Raw genomic sequence first — 19,680 nt, forward strand, 5'->3', positions numbered from 1 at the left:
TTGTGTTTTGGGGAGGAGCATACGGGGCTTTTTTCAGCAAACGTAGAATATTATTCCCAACTATTTATAAAACCTAACAATGAAGAGCTTTAGCTGAGATCAAAGGCGGATTTAAATTATTACACTAACATGGTTTATTTTGTACATCGGCATTGCGTGAGGATGTATGGAATATATGGATGAGCCGTATATAAGTTAAGTTCCGTGCGGATGGAGTGAACTGGAGGACATGAGGGCGCTATAGAATAGACTAGACGACCAGATGATGGCCAGGGTCGAACTTTGCTGTCTAAGACCAGCTGGATCCAGCGCCAGATCCTGACCAGCCGCCGGCAGCTGGTGCCGAGTAGCTGTATCCGTCACCACCGCCAGAGGATCCACCGTAGGAACCACCGCTGCCGGAAGCAGCAGCAGCAGCCACCACCTGTGTGTCGTAGCTGGAGCCACCTCCGCTGCTGTAGCCGCCTCCATGTCCACCGCTGTAGCCACCACCATGTCCACCGCTGTATCCTCCGCTGCTGTAGGACGAGCCACCGCTGCTGTAAGAGGAGCCGCTGCTGTAGGAGGAGCCGCCGCTGTAGGACGAGCCACCTCCATAGCCGCCAGAGGAGCCAGCGTCGTATCCACCAGAGGAGCCGTGTCCGTCACTGGAAGCAGCCACGGCAGCAACCAGCTGCGCGTCGTGTCCGCCGCCTCCTCCGCTGTAGCCTCCGTAGCCTCCACTGCTGCCTCCGTATCCACCACTGCTGCCTCCGTGGGAAGAGGAGTCCGAGCTGGCGGCGATGGCTGCAATATTGGCAATGGCGTGGCCACCATAGTCTCCACCGTGACCGCTGCCTCCGTGTCCGTGTCCATGTCCATGGTCGGAAGAGGAGGAACCTGCAGCAGCGGCTATGGCAGCAATCTTGGCGTCGTCGTGGCCAGATCCTCCGTGTCCACCGCCGTAGCTATATCCACCGGAGCTGTGACCTCCGTGACCGCCACCGCCGCCCCCGGCGCTGTAACCGTGATTCTCCGTGATGACAGCATATGTGGCCACATGACCACCGCCGCCGCCGCCGCCTCCTCCTCCACTGTAACCGCCATCGTGGGAGTGGACCTCATAGCCACCGCCTCCATGCCCTCCAAAGTCACCACCTCCGTGTCCACCGAAATCACCACCTCCGTGGCCTCCATGATCCCCACCGCTTTCCGGAAGATGGATGCGGATGTGGACGTGCTCGCGTCCGAATGTGGGCTTGCCCCATACAACCGGACTGGCCAGCAGGAGCGCACTGATCTAAGGAGGGGAGAGGGAAGGTTAGGGTCCAACGTTACGAGAAGATGTTCAGCCGGAAACTCACAATAAAACGGGCCGCCATGTGGTTGGATTCGTTGCCAAGGACTCTCGGATGATAACTCGCCTCTGAACTGACTGGAAATGATTCGGCAATCGTGGCCGCGCGCCGTTTTATAGTCTGGAGCTGGGAGCTGGGAGCTGGGTTATGTAAGAGACGAGACGCGACGGCCACCGAGCCACCGAGCAAGTGCAGAGATAATCTCTTTCGACGACAAGAGATGAATGGAGCCACGACCGCGACCCATTGAAGGCCACATTGTTTCGTCTTCGCTGTGCTTTATGCTGGAGCTTCGCTCCACTCTCCCTTTCCGCGGGGATTGCGATCGCGAGAGTGTTGACCTTTCACATCATATCCAGCATGTGCCCTTTGCAAATATACCAAACTCTCGCTCTCACTCAGTTTACACGGTAAGAAAGATTCGTATACTAATCATACTATACTTTTTGCTTGTATTGTTTCTATATATTATAAATATTGAACCAAAGAATTATATTTTTTGGACATATCAAAGTTTAAAAAATCCATAACTATGTTAAAAAAGTGTCAAATTCAATTCGGAAAGCTTTTCTATGCTAGTTTTTAGAAGGTTAACAAATCTGCACTTTAATTTTAATATTTTAAGAAATTAAAATTTTTGGTCATTTTTGAGAATTTTAATGACCCCTTTCATTTTTTTTTCAAAAATTGCTCAAAATTAAATTTCTTCCGGACATGGCTAGAAAGAAGCGCCTGTCGATGCTGGTCAAGTATATATATGATTTGTGGGGTCGGAAATGTCTGCTTCACAAAATAAAATCATAAGACCCTTTAAGAAGACGGAAATATTAGAATTCTTTATCATTATTTTTATATGATAATTTTTTTGGACAAATCAAGGCCCTAAAAATATCATAACTAAGTCAAAAAAGCAGCAAATTCCATTCGGAAAGCGTTTCTATGCTAGTTTTTTCCAGGTTAACAAATCTGCATACAGAATTTTAAATTTTAAGAAATCCAAATTTTTGGTCATTTTTGAGAATTTTAATGATGTAACCCCTTTCATTTTTTTGCAAAAATGGCTCAAAATTAAATTTCTTCCGGAAATGGCTAGAAAGATTCGCCTGTCGATGCTGATCAAGAATATATATGATTTGTGGGGTCGGAAATGTCTGCTTCACAAAATTAACTCATAAGACCCTTAAGGAAGGCTGAAATATTTCAGTTCTTTAAATGGGAATTTATCCATATTTTTATATGATAATCAAATCAAATGCTAAAGTGCTTAGTAGTAAGCCATTTCTCTCCGTGTGCTCCACACTCTCTCTCTCTTTCTCCGTTGTGGAGCAGTGGCTTCTGGTGCTCCACTTTCGTTTGAGAGAAAATCTGAGTGGCCCTAAGCTTTTGTGGGCTGGCTGGAATGGCCGAAAATAGCCGAAAATGGTTAAAATCGAAATTCAAACTGTAGTAATATGCAACTTGACCAGTTTTAGTTTTTTCTTTTTTGGCCCAGAGCTCTTTGTTATTGTTGTGCGCGATCCAAACGCTAACCGTTAGGTATTTTGTTTACTACGTTCATGTTTATGGATGTTTATGCAGATACGGACTTCCTATTGGCAATTCCTTATTGTGGCCCGGACTTGCATAACGGATTGGCCAAGGGTTTGGCTGCTGGCCAGGTCGTTTGTCATTAACCCATTGATGACAAGATGATGAAGGGGGGAACCAAGCTGCTGCCGGAAATTAGACCGATAATGTTGTTTGCTTGGCGGGCGAAACGGGTTCTGTTCTGGGCCCTTACTCCTTCGGCTTCCCGCGATGGGGGCTCTTGGAGCAGCAGCGAGCTGCGAAAGTGGCTCTCGAGCCGTTATTGGGTTAAGCCTCGCCTGCAGCGCAGCATCAAAATATCTCGTCATGCTCTGGGTTTTGTTTCAGCATCAGCAGAGACGACTGACGAACTGCCAGCGGAGGAGAGGTCATGGCCACTGGCCACCACCCATTGCCCAGTCCTCCCGCTCAGTGCCTCCCCATCTGTTATGCATTCGTCGTTGATTAGCTACAGTTTTCATTAGCATTGAGTGACTGAGCGCCGCAATTTTCATCCGAATCCGAATACGAAGCCAAGTCCAAGTCCAAATTGGAATGGGACTGGGAATCGGGGCCATGCGGCAATTTCGATTACGTCGCTGATTATCATCTTGGCAGCTCGTCAGCGGCGCTTGCCAGCTGGTAGCTCGACTCGGCAGATTCCATCGTTGCCGAATAATTAATACACATTTAACCGACTCGACTCGGATTGTAAACAAAGGGGGGACCTTACATAAGGAACTAGCCGCGCTGAGAGCGGGACACCAACGCAACAATCTGTTGCCAATCAAACCATAATGACGATCATAATCACGATGCTGTGGCGAACGGAGTTCGAATTGGGAGCGCAGAGCAGGGGCACTCGAGTTGCATTTCATTAACAGCGGACTGGAGAGTCATCTCTCGATTGGGATTACATCTTTCACTGGAGCCACGAGGGCCAATGCTGATGCTGCTGAGCTGTTGCTGCTGATCATCATCATGATCATGGTGATGCTGCTGCTACTAAGATGACTGTGACGACGCTGGGCAACCGGTTGGCGGTCGCACATTAACATCAGATGCAACAGCAACGCACATCTTCCCCGTATTGCATAATCCCCGAGATGCCAGGCCCGGGACTCGCTCTCTTCGCCACTCAAAGCATCTTCACGCGGAAGCAAAGTCATTCTCAAAGCGCCCAAAAACAAAAAGGAAATTGCACACAGACACAGAAAACTTAAAAGCCACTAGCCTCTTGCAACTAGCAACTAGCAACTAGCAACGTGCAATGTCGTGGTTTTCCCCCGAAAAAAACCAGTTGCAACCCATCACGCGAAGAAATATTGCTGTTTTATTGAAGGTAGAAAAATAGGTCAATAAAAGCACCTTAATAAATATATATAATAATACAAATAAATATATTTAAGCGCTGCTTAAATACATATTTTAAGGCATGAAAAGAGTCTCGAGGCCTCAAAGAAATGAGCACCTTTAAGCTCCTCTGAGTTATTGCATATTTACTGGGCTAATTATCATTATTTTCTCCAAGTGCAGCCATTGTTGCAGTTGCAGTGGCAATTCCCATTGCCGCGGCTGCTTCAGTTGCAGTTGCAGCTGCGCAGACCTTTGCACAAGTTCAATGGTGACGGGAATGGAAATGGAAATGGGATTGGGATTGGGACTCGTACTCGTACTTGGACTCGGCGAGCTCCTCGCAGGGGGTGGCAGCACTTTCTATGTGCCCCATTCGCTTCCTGGCCCTGGGCAAAACCAAATCCAATTTGGAGGAGACGCAGCAGCAGGATGAGAACGAGGAACAGAAGCAGCAGTGAGGCGAAGCGGACCGGACAAACAGAAAGTGGAAAAAGTGAATCGGGTGAAGAGGATAAAGCGAGATGCAGCCCAGCAATTGCTCTACATATTTAATTAGTTTCCGTTTCCGTTCATATTCGTAATCCGCAGCTGGCTGGCGGCAGCGCCCGTTGCACATGGCCTTTGTGCATTGTTCACCTCCCCAATGAATATCCTCCGCTGACAATGGCGCCCACCATTGCCCCAGACCTACTCGTTTTCCGCCTCCTCCTCCTCCGCCTCCTCCAGCGACAGAGAGGACAAATTGCGCTCTCTATCGGCGCCTGCAAAACGGTTGCGTAACTTATGGCCAGTCATCAGCCGAAAACTTTTGCTGGACGCTTCCCGTTTTTCGATTTGTTTATCATTTATTTAAATGGCCTTAGGGTCGGGTCGGCCTGTCCCGCCATTAAGCCGCTTCGATTCCCTTCTCGTTTTATTGGCCAAGACCAAGACCAAGACCCAGACCCAGACTGGGGCCGAGGCCGAGAGACCCAGACCCAGCACACAATGAGCAATGCTATTTAATTATGTTGATGAGCACGACCGGACAGGAGGAGGACAGGATTCCGGGACAGGAAGTGGCAAGGAAAACGCACAACACGCACAAAAAGCACAAATGCCTTCCCGCTCCGCCACTCCCTCCGTCGACATTCCGTATCCTGCACAGTGGGTGGTGGCTTCACTGCACGAGAGGATTCAAGCCGAAACAAGAAGCTGATGTCGAATCCACTATTTACCATTTGGTTGTTGCTTTGTTTACTTGGCCATCAGAAAGAACGATGTATGCCAAAAATGTGTTCATTTCTAGACAACCATAATTCAAAATAATCGTTTTGAAAACGGAATGCAATCATGTTTTTTGTATTATTTAAATGGGGAATAATATATTTGGCTTAATTTGTTAAAGGGCCAAGTTTTAGGAATCCGATGAAATCTTGGAATCCTTAAACATCTCACATATTATATATGCCCTATAAAATAGCTCCTGATAGCCTGCTACCAAGGTATCAATCAAGAAAGATTAACTAAATGTTCTTAACTCTCTGGTAAACAAGTCACAGTAACTTGCTGAACTTATAAGTTAATAGACATTCTCCTAGCACGTTTGGCAAATGATGATTACTTTTCCTTACTTCGATGAAGCCCATTTATTCATAGCTTTGAATCCGCGTGCTGTCTATTACCACATAAAAATGAGTAAATAAGTCCCTTTTGGGTTTAAAATCACAAATGGCACCTTGTCGCCTGCTCTTGGCGTGGATTATCCACCAAGGACATGCCACAAGATCCCAAGGAGCCAAGGAGCGAACGTGCCACCACATCTGTGTGCGGTGGCGCCCACTGTGCACGTGTTTCGCTTAGTTGGCGTGCAGGTGTCGCTGTCATGGAGCATGGGCCCAAGAAGCAGGTGGAGCCAGAGCAGGTAACCCCTGACACCTGCCCTCTAGTTGCTCCGGCACTGGCTTTCAATGCATATGCCCTCGTATACAGATTTGATGGCCTGGCCCCATTAGCCCCGCCGCTCCCCCTGGACACCTCAAGAATAATATTTATGAGGTCGGGCCGAGGGGCTGCAGCAGCTTGGGCTTGGGAAAACTATCAATAGCGGGTATCGGGGCTTAGTAGTTGGGACTGAGAACTGGGAACTGGGACTCACCTTTCTCATCGTTGGACGCCGTTTGATCATCACTCATCTTGACTGATTGTCGTCGTTTGGTTGGTTGTTGCTGCTCTTTCCTCCTCGTCCTTTGCTGCTACTGTTGCTAGCTCGCTCTTGCTTTAGCTGGGGGGTCCTTAGGGCAGTTGCTGCAGCATGTCTCTCTGGCGCTCTTCCTGGCACTCACGCCAGCAAGGCTTGTCACTCGATTTTCGAACACTGTGCATACGTATGTCTGTCTCTGTCTCACACTATATCAGGCGACCGGATCGCTCAGTTTACCGTTAATATTGTCACGCTTATCACGCTTGGGCCTTTCATTATGCCGACTATTGCTTGTGCTATGCAAATCTTATGACTACGACAGTTTCCAATAATGGCATTTGGCATCGCCGACGCCTCAGCTCGTGCCGCCTCCTCCTCCTCCTTTGTCGCTTTATCTTCTCCTTCTACTTCTATTGTGAGAGCTTTGGCTGGCTTTGTTGTGTTGATTATTGCTTTACATTTTGTGATGCGTCTGTTTGGTAAATGGAAGAAATAGAGGAAAAGAAATGTGTGTGAGAGTGGAGAGATTTAAGCTTATGTAAGACTGCCGGGGTGAAGACTTGGGCTAAATTAAATCCGTTCTCTCGGCAATTGCTATGCGTCGTGTCATGTAACGGTAATTGGCAAAGCGCTAATCCCCGTTAGCTCAGGACGCCGCACACACGGGCATACAGTACGTATACGTAACGACTCACTCGCCTTACGTATGTGTAATGTGCGTAACGGAAGAAGAGATAAACACCTGGGCAAGAAGGGACAGGGACAGATTGAGCGCCGCTTTAAGACTTAAAGCTTACAGGAGATAAAGTTAATTAACATTATGGCACACACACACACACACACACACCCTCTCAGACAATCTAGCAAAACACATACACACACTAACACTAGCCCAGCGCGCACAAAGTGAGATACCAAGAATTGATAAATGGCGCCCAACAAAAAGCAATGAGGTTGCGTGGGCGATGGTGTGGGAGGGAGGACCGACATGCTTGGATGCTGCTCATTGCTCAGCGCTTTGTTGCTGCTCCCCGGCATTGTGGTATGTGTGAGTATCGTATCTGTAGGCCTGCTTCCTGTGTTGGGTTTGTGTTTTTGTGTTTTTCGCCAACTTCTTGACACGTCTGCAAGCGAGCAACTGACGCGAAAATGGAAAAGCGTTAGATGAAGGCGCCCATAAAATATTCAATATCAAGTTTCCACCGGTCCCGTGCCGTCCCCTCGTTATGGCAGTTGATGTTTGCTGGCGGAAATTTGCTCGCAGCAAGAAAAGGCAGGTAGGCAGGGAGCAGGAGATGCCATTAGGCCAGGTGAGGAGAGTCAGACGCAGCGCCATAGGAGATCCGAAAAAGAGATCCACCTGCAGCTGGTCCGTCCGTACACACAAATCGTGAAAAATACTTTTATTACAAACAATAAGAGCGGCGCACGAGGCATTAAACAATGTGTTGTTTGTTGGCTTACAATTTTACGGCGGGTCTTCCCCTTGGGCTTGCTGCTGGCTGCTTGCTTTGCTTACTTTGCTTGCCCCCTGCTCGCTTTTCGGTTTTGCTGTTTTCTGGGCGTGACCAGCACAGCACAGCAGAGCAGCACTGCTCTGCTGGTTTTAAAGTTGGCCCATAAAAGTGCGGCGGAGGCAAGCAGCAGAGCTTTGCCAGTTGGCCCCTAAAGTTGTGCTACAAATTTGGTATGACTCCGGACTCCTGCTACATTCCCGCCTTGCCAACCTCCACTCTCCGCACGAAACGAAACAAAAAGTGTGGCCGCCTAGTTAAGTGCACATCAAGAGCTAATTTATGGCCCCAATCCTCATGCCACCATTGCCTCCGCGGCCGCCGCCGCCACACTGCGGTTGTAGTTGTGGGCGGCCACCGCACACACACACACACACACTGAACATACAGTCATACAGGACTCTCGCACATTTGAATGTTCGATTTTACCTTTAAACATTTGCGTTTAATTGTTGTTTACTCTCCGTTTGTTGCAGTTGTAGCAGTGTATGGATGTTGTTGTCGGGATGATAGCGGGGCTTTATGTAATCGCTGGTGTGTGCTTGCACTACTTGGTATACGTATACGGTGCGCTATTCTATTTCTATTTTCGTATTTCACTTTCTTGGGCCTGCAATACACACACACACACACATACGGCTTACACACTTATACCTTTGCACTTCACTTTCCATTCGCGTTCGCGTTCCATTTTCCACTCACTAACTCCCGTTAGTTTTGCTGCTCCGCTGCTCCTGCTCCTGCTCCTACTGCTGCTGTGTTTTATTTGATTTTATTTTACATTAATAACATTTTTATTTAGTCGCAACTGTGCAACAATGCGGGGGGGTGGGAATGAAACGGAACCAGCAACAAAAACAGAAACAAAGCAAGGAAAAAACTTTGGGCACGCACATTGTTTGACAAACACACACGCACACACAGCAGAAGCAGACTGAGAAGTGTTATTACAATTTACTGTTGATTTCTTTTGCCAACCAACTGGCGAGTGCGAGCGAGTTAGCACAATACAATGGCCCCTTCGCCTCTGCGTATGGCTGTGTGTGTGTGAGCGAAGCGTGCGAAAGAGCGCGAAAATGTAGGTTAGTTTCCGTTGTATCCCGATGGCCCCTCCCCCCATCCCTAGCAGTAGCAGCAGCAGCAGCAGCAGTAGCAGTAACAGCAGCAACAACAACGTGCAGCACACATTTCACTCTATTTTTGGGCGCTGAAGAATTTTTTGCCCGCTGCCTCCGCCGAAATGCACTTATGTGGCTGTACTAGTGAGTGTAGTAACTGTAAACTGTAACTGTATTCGCACACGTGTGCGTGAGCGAGTGACTCTGTGTATTTCCTTTTTCAGGCTTTTCACTGCTTTTCACCATATATTCCTTGGCCGTGTCCCACTCTACGTAAGTGCGCTCGCATGGCGACTGCTCGGCTCTAAGGTTCGTCGGCGACTGAGCTCGGCTAACGGGTTTTCCTTTCCGTTTGACGTAATCTGCAGGGCGACCGCGATGCAGAGCGATGAAAAAACACACTCGAACTTCCCTGTATTTTCGCCTAAAAAAGGACTCGTCGGGAAATGCTCTCCCTCGCTGTTTGCCTTCGTCGCTCGCGCTCTCTCCTCTCTTCCAGGTCAGCCGGCATAAACAAATGCCGTGCCACATGCCACACTCACACACTGGCACGCTCATGCCACACGACCATAACTTCCCCATATTCCTGGTCGTATTCCTTGGCTGTTGCTGCACCGCAGGCTTCCTTCCCTCGCCGCTTTTCCCTGCTGCGGGGTAAAATGTCAAAATGATTAAGCTTGAATATGGGCCACTGGCTAACAAAGCCAGCACCAGCGGCATGCGGACGGACGCTGTTCATCAGTCCAAGTGCGGCGGCCCCCTTTTCCAGCCCGCCTTCGATTTCCGCCTCAGGTCGCTCGGCACACGCCGCGTATACGTAATGTGCAGCACGTGACGCATACGCAACGTTGGCCGGGGCGTAGATCCGCGGATCAAGCCGCCGCTCCCTTTCGTAATGCCAGATAAGCCGAGCCACTGATAAGCTGGCAGAGTCCGAGTGGCAGCCCATTTGGAAGCTCAGTTCTCGTCGAGATTCCGCCAGAGACGAAAGAACGCGGAAAGCAAAGTTCCCCCGCTACGATCGCAGTTGCAAGTGTCCCAGATAAAGCTTATCGGGAAACGGGAAACGGAAGCCAGCCTAGGCCAAAATGCGTATTTTTTGGCTGTGGTTGCCCCTTCTGGTCCTCGTCCTACTGACGATGGTGGCAGGAGAGGGTAACTCTACCCAATCTACTTCAGCTCCTCCCCGCAGTACTACTACTCCCACCACCAGAGCACCCACTAGGGCTTCCAATCACACCGCTGGCTATGAGCAGGCCACCCAGCAGATCCTGAAAAAGGCCACCGACCGCATGCACTTGATCTGGCACATGAAGCGGCGCATCTTCCTGCAGCTTACGGCCAAGGGCAAGTCGCCGCTGACAGGCGGCCAGGCCTTGAGCGGCAAGATGGAAGTGGAGGCGGACACCTACCGACTAATGTACGACCTGGCGGCCAATCTGAGCAGGGTTCCAGTGGCTTTGTTGGGCGATCCTTTGCTCCGCAGGCGAGTGCAGCGCCTGGCCAAGCTACAGCTGCAGGGACTGAAGCCCAAGGACTACGAGCAGGCCAAGGATCTGCTGAGAACGACGCACAACTTTGTAAGTGGGCAGATAGTCTGTCCGCAGGAGGATTGCTCTGTCCGCGGACCGCTGGCCATGTACCCGCAGATAGTGAACAAGAATATGCGCAGCAAGCTGTACGAGGAACTGCTGGTGAGCTGGTTCAGCTGGCGCAAGACCATCAACGAAAAGGAGCTGGCCAAGTCCACGTTCATCGACTATGTGCGCCTGCTGCGAATCGCTGCCACCTACAATGGCCACGTGACGCCCTCGCGCACCTGGTACCTCTATTACGACACGGAGAACTTCCAGGCCGAGCTGGAAGCGGTCGTCTGGGAGATTATGCCCCTCTACCGGGAGCTGCATGCCTATCTGCGACACGAGGTCCAGGTCTTCTACCCCAAGGCGGACACCAAGAGCGACGGCGCCATCTCCGCTCCAGTGATGGACCAGATCCTGTCCCAGGACTGGTATCCCCATCAGTTCTTCCGCACGCCGCATCACAGTCGGCAGCACCAGCTGCCCTCGGTCCACCGTCGCCTCGAAGAGGTCTTGGTGACGCCCGTTAAGATTAACCGCAAGGCTGCCGAGTTCTTCGAGTCGTTGGGACTCAACAACCAGTCCGCGTAAGTTGATCCCCTAATCCCATAGGATTAAACTTACTCTGGAAATCATCCAACTTTCCCTATTCCCTAATCCAGTACTTTCTGGGATCGCTGGTCCCGCCGGATGAACGACGACGATGGCGGGCTGGAATGCAAGTCCCAGGTGTACTACTTTCCGCCGGACGTGGCCTTGCGCTACTGCCCCAAGCTGGACTACAAGAAGATGATGCAGATCCACGGTACGATGTCGGAACTGCAGTACAATATCTACAAGCTGTCGCAGCCTTTCGGACTGGACACGGAGCCATGTCCTGGCTTTGGCGCCGCCATAGCAGAAACGGCGATCCTGGCCTCCGGCACACCGCGTCACCTCGAGAGGCTGCACATCCTGCTGAACAAGAGCCTGTCCGAGGAGCAGTCGCTCAACCGGCTGTTTCGCATGGGCGTGCACACGCTGATCGCCGTGCCCCAGTATTTTATCAACGACAAGTTCCTCGTGGACGTGATGGACGGCCGCATTGGGGTTAAGGACTATAACTGTGCCTACTGGAATCTCCAGGACAAGTTCGCTGGCGTTCAGCCACCAAAGCAGCGCAACAACAAGGACTTTGATCTGGATTTTAAGTTCTATCGCGGCTTGAATCCGGAAACCTCCAACACCAAGTCAGCCCCTGTAAAGAATATCTGGAAACCCTTTTATTAGCTACTCTCTGCCCACAGAAAATTCCTGGCCGAGATTCTGGGCTTCCAGTTCTACCGCTCCTTCTGCCTGGCTAGCGGCCAGTACAGGCCCGGTGATCCGGAGTATCCGCTGCACAACTGCGACTTTTACGGCAGCAAGGAGGCGGGCAAGAAGATGCGGGACATGATGAAGCTGGGCTCCAGTCGTCACTGGCGTGATGTGATGGAGATAGCCACCGGAGAGCGCAAGCTGAGTGGCCGCGGCATCCTGGAGTACTTTGCTCCTTTGTTCACCTGGCTGAAGGAGCGGAACAAACAGCTGGAAATTGAGCCGGGCTGGGATGCCGATGAGTGTGAGTACATAAAGCAGGAGATGAGTTCTTGCAGTTTTTACTGAAATTTTGTGCTTCTCTTTGTGATTTTGCAGTGTGCCGCAGGGATTAGACCCAACATAAAATAATCCTTACTTACACCTTTTGGTACCTTATTTTTTAACCTCTGAATAAAATATTTGAACATATTTTATGGTGATTTCAAGTAGGTATATTCAGGGATTCTTAAAAAAAAGATCTTGACAGAAGGGGTTCAGATTTACTTGAAGACAACAAAGCCCGGTTGTCCTGGTGCAAGGACTCTGCTAATGTAGAGCGCCTGTTTCACTTAATAGAAAAAAGAACAATAAGCTCAACGACTTTGTCCCCATCCTGACTTTTGCCAGGATCCCTGCGGGAGGTATTCGTCTCTCTAAAACGAAAGAGTACACCTTTTGCGAAGAAATTTCCACAATGGTTTTACAATGTAACAAAGCTGAGTTCAATTCATTCGCGCATACATATTTTAAATGTTTATTTACAAAGGCACTTTGGTAAAACGACAGAATCTTACGTCTACTCTAGGCACTACACATATCGTTAGCTTACGGATCGAGTGGACAGTTTCCATGTGGTTAAAGCGCAGAGTGGGTATGAACATGGCTTGTTGCACAAGAATATAAATAGCAATGACAGCACTGGCCGTGATGATGATGATTGTTTGGGTGGTGTTCCGAGATCCATTTTGGATGAGGGCGAGACAGAGGACGGACTGGGCGAGATTGCCACCGAACGCTTCTACATGGTCGTCTCCGAGTCGGGCGGCGTGTGGTAATTCAGATTGTAGGCGGGCGGGCCGTTGTTAAGGAAAGCCATCGAGCGGATGCTCTCCCGCGACGCTGTCCGCTTGGAGAAGCTCATGGCGCTGACGTAGGCAGGCGCCGGGTCCATGGGCGGCGGCGGAAGATAGTGTTGCTGCTGCTGCTGCATGTGCATGGGATGCTGCTGGTAGAGGGGCGGCGTACAGGGAGCCTGCGGCGGACTGGCACTGGCCCCGTTCAGTCCGGCGAAAACGTTCTCCCCGGCGGCATTCCCGTAGGCGGTGGACAATGGCCGGGAACCGTGAAAATTGGAGTAACTGGAACGCACTGAGGGCGGCCGATTGTTGTACATCTCGTCGGGCGCGTGGCCCACGTCGTTTAGGTGGGTGGTGGAGTGCTGGTAACTGGGATTGTAGTGTCCTCCGCCCGACTGCAGAATAGATGATGATGATGCAGGCGCTGGGAGCGGCAAAGGCGGCGGTGGTGGCAGGGTCGGCGAGCCTGGCTCCTCGAGCACTGCCCCCTGGCCGTTGGTGTTGTAGTAGATGGGGTCAAGCGGAATGTTCTTGCGATAGCTGTGGTAGTAGTGCCGGTTGCTCTTGCCCAGGCTGCCCAGCTGACTGCCGGACACGTTGGTGTTGTTCACGATGTCGTCGTTGAGGGACTGCAGGTTGGAGGCGGTCAGCGAGAGCTTGTCCTGCTGCTGCTGCTGGCGGTGGAAGGAACCCAGGTGCGGCTGCTGCTGCAGCTGCTGATGCTGCTGGAGCTGCTGGTCAATGATCTTGGTCACCGGGTTCTGGTGATACTTTCTTCGCGAGCTGCGCGTACTGCTTCTCACATAGCTGCCGCTGCTGCTGTCCGCCCCGCCGCCGCCGTGACCCGAGTGGCCATGCTTGGATCTCAAGGTGCCGCTGGAGCCGTGATGCGAGCGCCTGCTGCTGCTGCCGCCGCCACTCGACTGGCGTCCTTGCGTGCCGCGTGCCATCACCGAGCGCCGCTTGACGCGACGTGGCGTCATGGGCTTGGGACTCAGCTCGCCACCGCCGTCCTGGTCGCCACGCGGATCGCCCAGTCCCAGGGCCATGGAGTGGCCGCCGTGCCGGATGGTGTCGCTGCTGCTGCCGCCAAACTCGATGGAATACAGAGACTGGCGGTGCTTGGACTGCTTGCTAATATGCTTCACTGCGTCGGGTGGGGGGGAGGAGAACGAGATTGGATCAGTCAGAGATCAGCAGAGCTGGAGCGTTATTTCCAAGAGATACGAGAGTTACCTGGGGGTTAGCTTGAGTGTGTGCTTTTATGATTGTAGGAGGAGGAGCTGTTGTTAAACAAGTTGGATTAGCTACGATCGGAGGAGAGTCGAGAGAGTTAGCGTTGGGTTAGAGCCACAAGTATGCTACGGAAAGCCAGCTACCGGTGAGAAAGAGGACAAACTACAGAGGAGGAGCAAGAGTCAGTTCTTTTGTTTTCTTCTTTTATTGGAAACGCTTCGAATCTCGCAAAGATCAAGGTCTAAACAGGGGAGTCTATCTAAACAGTAAATGGTAAATAGAGTCTAGGCTACGTAGGTTTGGATCTGCTCCGCGGTAATGCCTCAAGCTTAATACTTAGTACTAGGACTTAACAGTTCTATAAACCTTTGTTTCGTATAGCGAATCTCGCACTTAACCCAATAGGCAACGTTTGCATCGTAGTACAGTTTGTAATTTATCGTAAATATGTGTATATAGCATATATATGTATATTATTAGTTAAACAACAAAAGGCAGCGGCTGTTGCGGGGAGGCTGCGCTCTCCCTCGCATAACACATCAATATATGTATGTCTAATCTCTACTACAATCCGTCATTCTCATCCAAGGCATCTCTGTTTGCAATTGGCATTCTCATCATCGACAAATCTCTTCGTCCATCATCCCTCCGTCGGGATGATAGCGATAGTTTGTGACATTCTCATTCGCTTTGTGAAATAATCGTTCGTTTGTTTGTCGTTCATGTTCATGTTTTTGTTTATAGTTTATCACAGATCAACATAAAATTTGTTAGCGACTTTTCCTCCTTCTCCCTCCGACTTTTCTATCACAGCTCGGGCCGGGTCCGGGGAAGAGCCCCTAAATGTATGCACGCGCGTGTGAATATGGTACTTAGACTTAAACTAAAGACAGCAGCTCGTCCGAAGCTAGATCTGGGCATGGTAGCCGGCTGGTTAGGCACAACAAAGAAACAGTAACACGCAAATAGGTGTGTCCAAAGACAGCATAAACTGCAAGATGCTTAACGCAGAGCCAAATGCATGCGCGTTACGCATCTTGAACACTATAAGGTCTTTGGTATGTCTGAATGGGTAGTGTGAGGGTGTGTGTGGGGGAGTTAGTAACATCCTGCTCCTTAGAGAGCGTGATCAAAAGAGAGTCAGAGATGGAGAGACGTACTCTAGGCCTGGACGCCCACTATGGAGTTGCAAAAGGAGCGGGGACGGGACTTTTGGCCATTGCCATTGCGTCCACTTCGCCGGTTTACGTGCGGAGCTGCCTCCGCCTCCCCCTGCGTCTGCTCCACCAGCCGGTCGTCGCTCTGGGCCCGCACCACATACCCCGGAGGAGGGGCGCGTATCTGGTCGCAAAAGTTCACCGGAATCGGTGGCCTTGGCCGGCGATTACTGCGACGCACCATGGGCGAACCGTGGGGCACGGGCAGGTGTCCGTGTGCCGGACCCAACTGGGTGGGCATGGCATAGCGCTCGGCCACCTCCGGCGAGAGATCGGGATAGGGCGCTTGGCCCAGGCGCTGGTGGAAGATGTGCGGCCTTGGAACCGGAGGTGGTGGTGGCGTTAGGACGCCGTCCTCGCCCTCGCCATCCGCCTCCTCCTCGTCGTCGTCAGGCTCCATCTCTAGGCAACTGTGCATGGGCACCGTGGGCAGCGGAATCTGCGTGGGCCGACGGGCCATGCGAAGGGGCGAGGGCAGGCCGTTCTGCTCATAGGGATAGGCATTGTTGTTGGAACTGGAGCGAGAGTTCAAGTGGAAGACGGCAGACTGGGCATTGTTGTTCTCGCCGAGGAACAGGCCATTGGGCGTGGGACTCTGAAAGGGCACGTAGGTGACGCCATGGTCGCCGGGGGCGAATTGCTGCAGCGAGAAGTTGTCCTCGTCTTCCTCGAGGTTGCGCGACAGGCGCTCGAGCGGACGGACAGGCGAGGCCAGCTTGGAATCAATTCCTCCCTGAACAGGAAGCCCCGACTTGGGTGGCTTTGGCTTGTGGTGGATGCGGGCAAAGTGGGAGAAGCTGCTGCTGCCCTGGATCGAGTCAGGACTCTGGAAGATGCTGTAGTTGCTGTTGCTCAGCGAGGTGTTGCCACCGCCGGCCAGGTAGGGATTGGAGTTCTGCAGCGAGGCGTACGACAGCGAAGGCGTGGTCTGGGCGGACATGGGACTGGGGCTGATGGGGGCGCCCTTGTTGGCAAAGTGGTATGGGTTGTTATGGTGGTGGCGTGGGCGGCGCAGGCTGCTGCTGTTGCTGGGTGTTAGGTGTGGGTGCTTGTTGGCTTGTTGTTGTTGTTGTTGGAATGATGCGCTCTGGTTATTTGTTGTGTCTGGCGACAGCGGCAGCAGCGAGTTGGCGCGCTGCCGGAGATTATGGTTAAGTAGGGTATTATTGTTGCTGCCACTGCTGCCGCTGCTCAGCAGGTAGTTCTGGCTGTTGTTGTTGTTGTTGTGGCTACTGTTGTTGGTGTGGAATTGGTGTAGTTTTGGTTGCTGCTGCTGCAACTGCTCGGAAGCAGCATGATGAGGGTGGTAGAGTTTCAGTGAGTTTTGCTGCAGCTGCAGATGCTTGTTTGATTGCATGGTGGCGCTGGCAGATGTTGTGGGAATACTTGTATAGCTCACGTACATGGGATGCACCACGGTGTGCTGTGGACTCTTGGCGTCGCCGTTCATGAAATCGACTGTAAACCAGAAATTGATTAAGATGCTTTAACGTAGAAGAGAACAAACATCCGACGACGGCACTGTGCAGGAGTCAGTCTTCGCCCGAGTTTCCCTTCCAAAATTTCCATCCATTTTCGCTGCACAGTGTCGTTGTTTGGGATTTTCTTGATTGTTATGAGAGTGAATGACTTGGACTTGGACATAACATGGATTACAATACGAGTATATGTATATAATGGCGAGCTCTCGCGCACACAGTTCACAATGTGTTGGTTAATGTTGGGTATACACTATATATATATATATATGTATGTATAAATATGTGTTTAAATCAAAATAGTCGCATTCCAGGGTGCGGGTTTATGGGTGGGGGCTAGAGCCATATTATAGCTTACACATCGACAACACTGATATAACAATAAACAATCGTTTGCTGGCTCGGTGACGCTTCTCCTCGCCACTATTTCGCTTGGTACAAACATTCGCTTCACATTTCGGGGCGGGTAATCAGGGGAGTAATGCAGGTTAAGTGACATAGAGGGGAAATATACACACACAGATACCACATAAACCCACAGTGCACAGAGATAATAATGGGATTATAGTAAGTGAGAGTGAGGAGGGGTTAGACCATGACCAGTTTCGGGTGTTAATGGAGTCGAGCATGAAGTAGAGAGCGAGCGAACGCCACTTACATCTGTCGTCCTCATCGAGAAATATGCAACTGATCAGAATGGCACCCAGTATGCCCAGCAGCTGTGGAAGCAGAGCAGTGATTTAGCCAATTTACATAATTCCGGCCACTTGAGCGGCACCAACTCACCGCCAAAGCGCATTGCACGCCCGCCTGCACCGTCTCCACCAGCGGATAGTCCAGCAGGCAGTCCTCCACACGCTCCGGTCGCTGCGGCCGAAACGGATCGTCAGAGGTCATGTTGTAGGTGGGCCGGCAGCCATAGCCGTTCGCCTCGAACCAGGAGACGCTGCCGGTGCCCAGGTTGAGCAGGTCACTATCCTACAAGGCCCCCGAAAAATGGATAATTAGCAAAGAAAGTGGAATCTAGAGCAGGCGCAACTCACCCTGTCCAACTGCCCCACATTCAAATAGAAGCAAATGAGAAAGGCGTTCCAGCCGATCCACAGGAAATTCCAAATTAGATACTGCAAAGGAAATTGGGGTTATCTGTTATCGTCGATGGCGATATGATAATGCGTTTTAGGGGCACTCACCGTAATGATGTACTTGACGCGAAAGTGATAGGCGCCGTAGAACCCGAATATGATGAACAGAATGTGGAAGAAGTTCACCAGTATCGGAGCCCACATGTACCCGAGGAAGTCGAATACCTGCCGCTCCACGATCGTTATCTGCGGCACACAGAGCGATTACAGATTACGATACAGAGCTCTTTCAAATAATCCCCGGAAGGCGGCATACTCACCACTTGCAGGAAGCATATCGACAGCAAAAAGTGCCGCCGCGTACAAGAGCACGAGCCCATCACAACATCATCATTCCATCCAGAAGTCTATGCAAATAATCTCTACGCCGCGCTCTCGCTGGCTATCTCTCTGTTTGGTCCCGTCCTGGCCTTATCGGGCCTGGAACTGGAACTGGCTGTCGGAGTGGAGTGTTGCCGTCCCCGTCGCCTTCAATGGCATTTCCGCGTCGCCTGCAGACAGCCCTGCTGCAAGTCAAGCGTGGCAAGTGCACTCACACACACACACACTAGCTAGCCGTCGAGAACGCACAGGTGCAGGAGTAGGAGCCAGGGGGCGAGAGAGCGAGAAGGAATGCAGCTGCCTGCGCTGCACCGAACAACAAAAAACCTGATCTGTGTGAACCGGAGAGTAAATAAAAAGAAATTAAATGAGTTGAGCTACCGAGAGAAACTCTACACACAGGCAGGCACACACACACACACTGGAAGCATATCTACCAACACACGCGGACGGTCCCTAGCTCACGTAACGTAAACTAAACACGCACTATTTTCGCCCATTTCATCTCGGAGTACACATATTTCTGGCGCTGGTGCTTCTGTTCAGTGTCCAGGTCAAGTATGAGCAATTAATTAATTAGCACACAGCAGCCAGCGAGCAGAGCGAGCTGAGAGCAGCGATCTCAATTACGCCATTGTCTATATTTGTTGGGGTTTCGCCTGGCGACTCACTGCGATCCAATCAGGGCGACTTCGCGGTAATCGAATTAAGAATTACTTTAATGGACAGCACATTCATAAGCATGCATATGACTCAAACGCAAAACCCATCAATTTCATTTGTTTTCCGCTTGCGACACGGAAGCCCCACTCACACACACACACACACACACACGTACAGAGTCACTGACCACACACAAACACTGGGACACGGGAAGCACTTTCCATATGTTTGGAAAGGCTCCAGCTCCAGTTCAGCGCTATCTGTCCCCTCCCGCCCACTTTACATAATACGAGGCACCGAGCAGGCCGATTTATTATCACGGGAAATTAATAGTTTACGGACTTACGTCAAGAACAAGTGCGCGACACGGTTTTTTTAAAACTAATGTGCCCGCAGATTGTTTGCTTGGAATAACCACCGTACTTTTTGGGGGAACACTGAAAGTATTTCTGACTTGCCGAGCGTTTGGTCACACTTATAATATAAAGGTAAAGGTGTAAAACTTCGCTTAAATGGGATCAAAAAATGGTCCCCATCTTGAATTTAAAAATTT

At 50.8% G+C, this 19,680-nt stretch overlaps 4 protein-coding genes across 8 annotated transcripts in view; 1 reads left to right on the forward strand and 3 right to left on the reverse strand.

Moving 5' to 3' along the window:
* NaCP60E (Na channel protein 60E) overlaps window positions 1-9,387 on the reverse strand; it is a 31,721-nt gene extending 22,334 nt beyond the window's left edge. Inside the window, exons 1-3 of the mRNA XM_070284632.1 lie at window positions 9,317-9,387; window positions 8,385-8,565; window positions 6,397-6,913 (exon numbers count right to left, since the gene is read on the reverse strand). Coding sequence (XP_070140733.1) covers window positions 6,397-6,433 — 37 coding nt within the window. The 5' untranslated portion in view covers window positions 6,434-6,913; window positions 8,385-8,565; window positions 9,317-9,387. The remainder of the gene's footprint in view (window positions 1-6,396; window positions 6,914-8,384; window positions 8,566-9,316) is intronic.
* Window positions 134-1,501, reverse strand: LOC108072353 (uncharacterized). Its single transcript, XM_017163444.3, has 2 exons — window positions 1,344-1,501; window positions 134-1,279 (listed from the first exon to the last, which is right to left on the reverse strand). The coding sequence occupies exons 1-2, from the start codon at window positions 1,359-1,361 to the stop codon at window positions 290-292; spliced, it is 1,008 nt and encodes a 335-aa protein (XP_017018933.1). The 5' UTR covers window positions 1,362-1,501; the 3' UTR covers window positions 134-289.
* A 660-nt stretch (window positions 9,388-10,047) lies between the features above and the next one.
* Ance-5 lies at window positions 10,048-12,420 on the forward strand. The gene is made up of 4 exons (XM_017163432.2): window positions 10,048-11,240; window positions 11,316-11,882; window positions 11,940-12,253; window positions 12,328-12,420. Exons 1-4 carry the CDS (start codon window positions 10,162-10,164, stop codon window positions 12,342-12,344), a joined length of 1,977 nt encoding a protein of 658 aa, XP_017018921.1. The 5' UTR covers window positions 10,048-10,161; the 3' UTR covers window positions 12,345-12,420.
* Window positions 12,421-12,717: 297 nt separating this feature from the next.
* Window positions 12,718-19,557, reverse strand: NKAIN (Sodium/potassium-transporting ATPase subunit beta-1-interacting protein). Of its 5 annotated transcripts, none has more exons than XM_070284636.1 (8): window positions 19,474-19,557; window positions 18,404-18,796; window positions 18,192-18,329; window positions 18,042-18,122; window positions 17,785-17,976; window positions 17,657-17,717; window positions 16,924-16,978; window positions 14,052-14,214 (listed from the first exon to the last, which is right to left on the reverse strand). In XM_070284636.1, exons 2-8 carry the CDS (start codon window positions 18,461-18,463, stop codon window positions 14,202-14,204), a joined length of 600 nt encoding a protein of 199 aa, XP_070140737.1. In that variant the 5' UTR covers window positions 18,464-18,796; window positions 19,474-19,557; the 3' UTR covers window positions 14,052-14,201. The 5 variants fall into 5 exon arrangements, with proteins under 5 accessions (XP_017018919.1, XP_070140736.1, XP_070140737.1 ...); XM_017163428.2 differs by having other exon boundaries at window positions 14,080-14,214; window positions 15,464-16,978; XM_017163430.3 differs by lacking the exon at window positions 16,924-16,978 and having other exon boundaries at window positions 12,718-14,214.
* Window positions 19,558-19,680: the final 123 nt, after the last annotated feature.

Source organism: Drosophila kikkawai, chromosome 2R (genome assembly GCF_030179895.1).
Source record: "Drosophila kikkawai strain 14028-0561.14 chromosome 2R, DkikHiC1v2, whole genome shotgun sequence".
NCBI classification, from domain to species: Eukaryota; Metazoa; Arthropoda; class Insecta; order Diptera; family Drosophilidae; genus Drosophila; species Drosophila kikkawai.

Coding starts and splice junctions, on each gene's coding strand:
- Ance-5 (XM_017163432.2), top strand. CDS start 10,162: ATGCGTATTTTTTGGCTGTGGTTGCCCCTTCTGGTCCTCGTCCTACTG. Junction 11,241..11,315: donor GGACTCAACAACCAGTCCGC/GTAAGTTGATCC, acceptor TCCCTAATCCAG/TACTTTCTGGGATCGCTGGT. Junction 11,883..11,939: donor CCGGAAACCTCCAACACCAA/GTCAGCCCCTGT, acceptor CTCTGCCCACAG/AAAATTCCTGGCCGAGATTC.
- NKAIN (XM_017163428.2), bottom strand. CDS start 18,463: ATGGGCTCGTGCTCTTGTACGCGGCGGCACTTTTTGCTGTCGATATGC. Junction 17,718..17,784: donor GCGTGCAATGCGCTTTGGCG/GTGAGTTGGTGC, acceptor CTGCTTCCACAG/CTGCTGGGCATACTGGGTGC. Junction 16,979..17,656: donor TCTCGATGAGGACGACAGAT/GTAAGTGGCGTT, acceptor TCTGGTTTACAG/TCGATTTCATGAACGGCGAC.